This window comes from Struthio camelus, chromosome 18 (genome assembly GCF_040807025.1).
Source record: "Struthio camelus isolate bStrCam1 chromosome 18, bStrCam1.hap1, whole genome shotgun sequence".
Taxonomy (NCBI): Eukaryota; Metazoa; Chordata; class Aves; order Struthioniformes; family Struthionidae; genus Struthio; species Struthio camelus.
Window position 1 is genome coordinate 15632935 of NC_090959.1, and position 5009 is coordinate 15637943.

General features: G+C 42.6%; 1 protein-coding gene across 1 annotated transcript; it reads right to left on the reverse strand.

Annotated features, from left to right (window-relative positions):
* Positions 1 to 733: 733 nt before the first annotated feature.
* RPS21 (ribosomal protein S21) lies at positions 734 to 4921 on the reverse strand. The gene is made up of 6 exons (XM_068912039.1): positions 4594 to 4921; positions 4274 to 4362; positions 2893 to 2956; positions 1654 to 1725; positions 978 to 1033; positions 734 to 796 (listed from the first exon to the last, which is right to left on the reverse strand). The coding sequence occupies exons 2-6, from the start codon at positions 4321 to 4323 to the stop codon at positions 787 to 789; spliced, it is 252 nt and encodes an 83-aa protein (XP_068768140.1). The 5' UTR covers positions 4324 to 4362; positions 4594 to 4921; the 3' UTR covers positions 734 to 786.
* Positions 4922 to 5009: the final 88 nt, after the last annotated feature.

The window sequence follows — 5009 nt, forward strand, 5'->3', positions numbered from 1 at the left end:
AAGTACAACAGGTAAAATTTTGAAACCTTTTCAAACTAAAAGGCAAGAACTTTGCTGTGCATTATGTTACTAGTGATGAAAACCAGCCAGAGACAGGGAACTGGCAGATAAGACAGGCAATGTCAGCAAATGTAGTCTCATTCAAACTGCCTGCCCCATCCTTGGGTTCTGCTGTTAGGATAACCACAAATAATGCATCATCAAGCAAAAATTTTATCTAGCCATTAAAGGCCTATTAAGCTATTTATTAAAATAATGCCAAATACTCAGTTATTTCTCACTGAATTATTTCCCTGCTTTTCAACATTGCGGTCAAAAACAGAAGGAAAAAAGTAAAGCCTTCTTTAATACTCTCTCTCACGTGGCAACCAATCTGCTGGATGCCAAGAAAATAACCATTTCTGATAAGACTGTTCATGAATTACAGCTTTAATAATTCTCTTAGAGCCTGTGTGTAAATGGCAGAACACATGCTGTAAGCCTCTGTCAAGAGAAAAAAGGTGCTGAACGTTGATACTCTAGCCAAAATAATCCCTTTAGAGACCATATTCTGTGCAAATTTTCCATGGAAATAGCAGGTCAAATTATGACTGCTGCATTGCAAAATGTGCCATTACAGATCAAAAAAGGAGACTAGCTAAAACCGCAAGGCTTATTAAACATGGAGGTGGGGTGGGGGAAGCTGACAGTGAACCAGAGAGGTTATGGTTAGAACAAAAGACACAGAACAAGATAGATTTGAACTGTTTATTTTACATCGGATGTTCCATACCAAAGTTTCTTCAGTTAGAAATTCCTAGAAAAGAAATGAAACAAAGTGTTACAAACTAGCACGCTTCAACAGCTTGAGTAAATGTTTTTGACCAACCGTATAAGCATGCTATAAATATAGTATATGCATGTCCATCCTAGAACTTAGGTTTGGGTAAAGAAATCATCCTTGCAAATGTTATCAAGGATGAGATAAACATACGTACTTGGAAACAATTCCATCATTTTTCGCCAGACGCAGAATGGAGTCATCCGATTCCCCCTTTAATAAAAAAGAAAATTCTGAAGAGGCCAAATAGTTGTTGACACACATTAAAAAGACAGAGAAGTAAGCTCACTGCATTTTATACGTGCAAATTACCATTTTTAAAACAAAGAAAAAGAAACAGTTTTTGCTTGAGAACATATACACTTGTACTAACAAGAGGTATTCCTGAGTAAACAGGCCTCTGACGAACTCTGGGAAGCTTCACACCACGTTTGTTTAATGTTTAAGTTATGATGGCACCAACTCTAATAATTACAAACAACAGATTAAAAAAGCAAAGAGATCAGTAGCTTGGTATATTTGTATAGAAAAAATTCCACGTTTATCTTTTTTTTTTCTTTAAGAGAAACATACATAATTCTCCAAACCAAAGAACTGAAAAAAAAATTCATAATAAACTGATTCTGCAAGTGAATTTCTTCATGTCTTCAACCTACTTTCATTATTCCAACAATGTGCCTTCACTTCATTCTAGAGGAAGAGGTTCTGTGTCTTTTTGGAATTATACATGGCCTAATCTTTTCCTGCAAGCAAAACTCGCATCCAAAGAATGACTAATCAATATCAAAGGCAGCACTATCATTTCCTATCATTTCCTTCAAGAAAACACTTACCATCCGACGAATTGCTCCACAAATGGCATATGTTTTGAACTGGCCATTGACTCTGCCCGTTACCTTGTCAACCTGTAATTACAAGCAAGTTACTCCATACAAACAGATTCTTACAGAATTCTTAGAAACTTGTATCACACTTGCAAAGCATTCAAAGATGAAAGTTACTTATTTATCAGGGGAAAAAAACCCCACTAATCACTATACACTGTGAAATTAAACCTTGTGGTGAAACCTATCATACTTCACTGCTTTGTTTTTGAGTTCTGCTAATCTCTGATCTTTTGAAAGCAAGAAACAGGGATCACGTAAGACATGAAACACAGTGAACAAGAAAAGTATCTGCCTTAATTTTTATGATTTCCTGTAAATGTTACTTTTTAGAATGTTCTGTTTAAGTCAAAGAGATAACTCAAGAGATCCAGTTGTTTAAAATATGGGAATATAGTCTTGTGGTCTCTCAATTATGACAAGAACAAATTCTTTTATGTTACAGAAAGAGAAACAAACGTAAAATACCACGTCAATATAAATAGTCAACACTTCCCAGATAAAGTTCTAAGCGTATAAATCCCAAAACACTGAGTTAATGAAATGATAACGCTGCACACAAGAAAGCAAGCAATCTCATTTGTCATCTATCAAGAGCAGCAGTGTTCTGTATTAACAGGAATGCGGCACACAAAACACAGATGATGGCACCCTAGTTAAGCGAAGTAGAACAGAAATAGACTCCTGCTCTGGAAACTACATCTTTCTTAAAGCTTGGACGAGCTAGAAAGAACACAGAGAAGATCAGCAAGAATATAAACGTATCAAACAAGATACACAAGGAAAGACGAAAGATTGCACTTTTTTAATAGACAGGTAAATGCTGAGGGAGTGAGTAAGAGTCTTCCAAAAGCAAGCATTTATTCTGCTTATTCCCTTCAGGATATGAGGATATGAAATCCCTGTATTTCCCACTTTAAATATTTAGAGTCAGGAAATTTTATTTAGTCTAGCAGTTAAGCACCGGAACAGACTATTTTCAGAGCTGATGAAATTCCTTCTACTGAGTAGTTTCCAATGAGTTAAAAAATAGCCAGAGGTGACTTAATAATATAACTACATGTTTGAAGACCCTCTAATTTCACTCTCATATGATGGCTAGTGAATTATTTGCAGATGCATCACAACCTTTTATAATCAATTTGCAGTTACAGCTTTCTCATCAGATATTTCTGTTACAAAACTCACCTCAGAAATATTTATCTGAATAGAAGCATGATCCTTGGCACCAATTATTCGGTTGCTAGCAGAGCTGAGGAATAAAATAACAAGGTATATTTAAAACAAAAGGAAACGGACAGTGACAGTGAACAGACTATTAAAGCCAAATCCACAAGAAGATGAAAGCTGCACAAAAAGTTTTGACAGTAACAACCAAAGTTTCCAGACACTCCAGACAATGTTCAGGAAGTTAAAATGCAGTTTTAAGACACCTTTAAAGGAGAGTAGCATTATGGCTAAATTGATAGCGTTGGTAGTGTTATGGTTAATTGCCTACTAATCCCTTCAATTTGTCCATTACATGCCCAGTTTCTTCCTATACAGTGCGCACAGTGGCATAGTCCTTCAAGCCACACACAGAATAAGGATTTTTTTCTTTTCTAACATGCAAAAAATAAGAGCAATCAAGGTAATTCATAAGAATGCAGTTTCTACAGCTTTTTCATTGGGAGCTGTTACAGCTATCAAAAGACACTCAGGTTGTCTAATGTCAGTTGTCCAAGAAATCACACATTTCAAGAAATATTTACTTTTAAGAGTGACTAAAAAATAAGCCATTCGGGTGTTGCAACTTTTATTAGGTTTAATAAACGTATTTACAAGAAACTCCTCGTTGTCCGTTTGCTGTAATCTCTATGTTACGTTTAAGATGCGTTATCAAGGCAACGTGCAATTTAACAGGCTCAGACTTTCTTAACACAGAAATGCTACAGTGCTACAAATACGCACGTGCACTTCTCCTGAAAGCAGCTGCAGATTAGCTGCTACTGCCACTGTGAGGTTAACTGCTATGTAGCAGAACAAGTACAACTTTCTTTTTAATGACTTAGTCTCCACTAAATGTGCTTAATTTTAGATATTTAAGAAAAGCTTATGCATGCTTTCAAAAGGAATTGAGATGTTTACATGCTAAGTTTCCTCCGAAATATACAAATAGAAAACTTTCAGGCTGGGCTGTCTCAATTCAGAGAAAGGGCACAACCATATATTCATGTAATAGAAACGATGGCAGCTCACCAAAGCATTGGGAAGTACTAGCACAACGGTGGCAAATAAGCAGTAAATTAGAAACGTGGTTAATCTCTTTCAAAGAAATCGGTATAAAAGAGCAGATAGGGGAAACCAATAGAAAAAAAGAAAAGCATTGATGTGATTTATTTTCACAAAATTGTTAAAAATAGCGCTTATTTCATTGAGTAAAGGTGGTTACTGTTACACGGGAACGGCCGCCGCACACGTCAGCCTCCGGACAAGCCACTCTGGGGCTGCCGGCGCCCCGGGGCCCCCAGCCAGCGGGGGGGGGGGGGGGGGGAGCAGCCCCCACCCGTGCCCCGCGGGAAGCGCTCACCATTTCCGCGGCACGTAGAGGTCCACGAACTCGCCGGCGTCGTTCTGCATCTTGCGCGCCTCACGCCGAGCTCAGGCACCAGGCGACACCTGAAGGAGGCACCGCAGCGCTGGCGGCCATCCGCGACCCGGGGGGGGGGGGGGGGGGAGACGACCGCGCCGGGCCCCGCTCCCTCCGCGTCCCGCCGAGGAGCGGCCGGGTCCTCCCCCTCACCCCCCACCAACACCCCCCCCCCCGGGACTCGCGTGGCCGCCCCCCCGGGGGCCGCCGGACCCCGCCGCCGCCGCCGCCCCCGAGCGCCGCCGCGCCGCGCCGCCTACCTCGCGCGAGTCCGCGGCGGAAAGGAAGGCGGCCGGCACCCGGAAGCGGAAAGGCGGGGGGAGCGCTTCCGGTGCGGCGTGACGAGGCGGGGCCGCGGCGCGGCCGTTAAACGGTCGCCGCGAGGCGCCCCGCCCCCGGCGGCGGGCGGGAACAGCCCTGACAGGAGGCGGAGGCTGCTGAAGCGCGCGCAGCCCGCGCCTCGCCCCCGTTTTTCCGTAGCCTCCGGCTGCGCAGGGCCCTGCGAGGCAAAGAGCGAGACAACAGCGCGAGTCCCGAGCGCTCCGAGCCCGTTCCGGTGCAGCCGGAGAGCCAAAGCTCAGCTTCCTCGGGAGCAGGAAGGAGCTTGGGCTAGCCGGCCTAATTCAAAGGAAGCTTAAAGACCACTCCGAAACAGGCAGTTTGGTTACAAAACGTG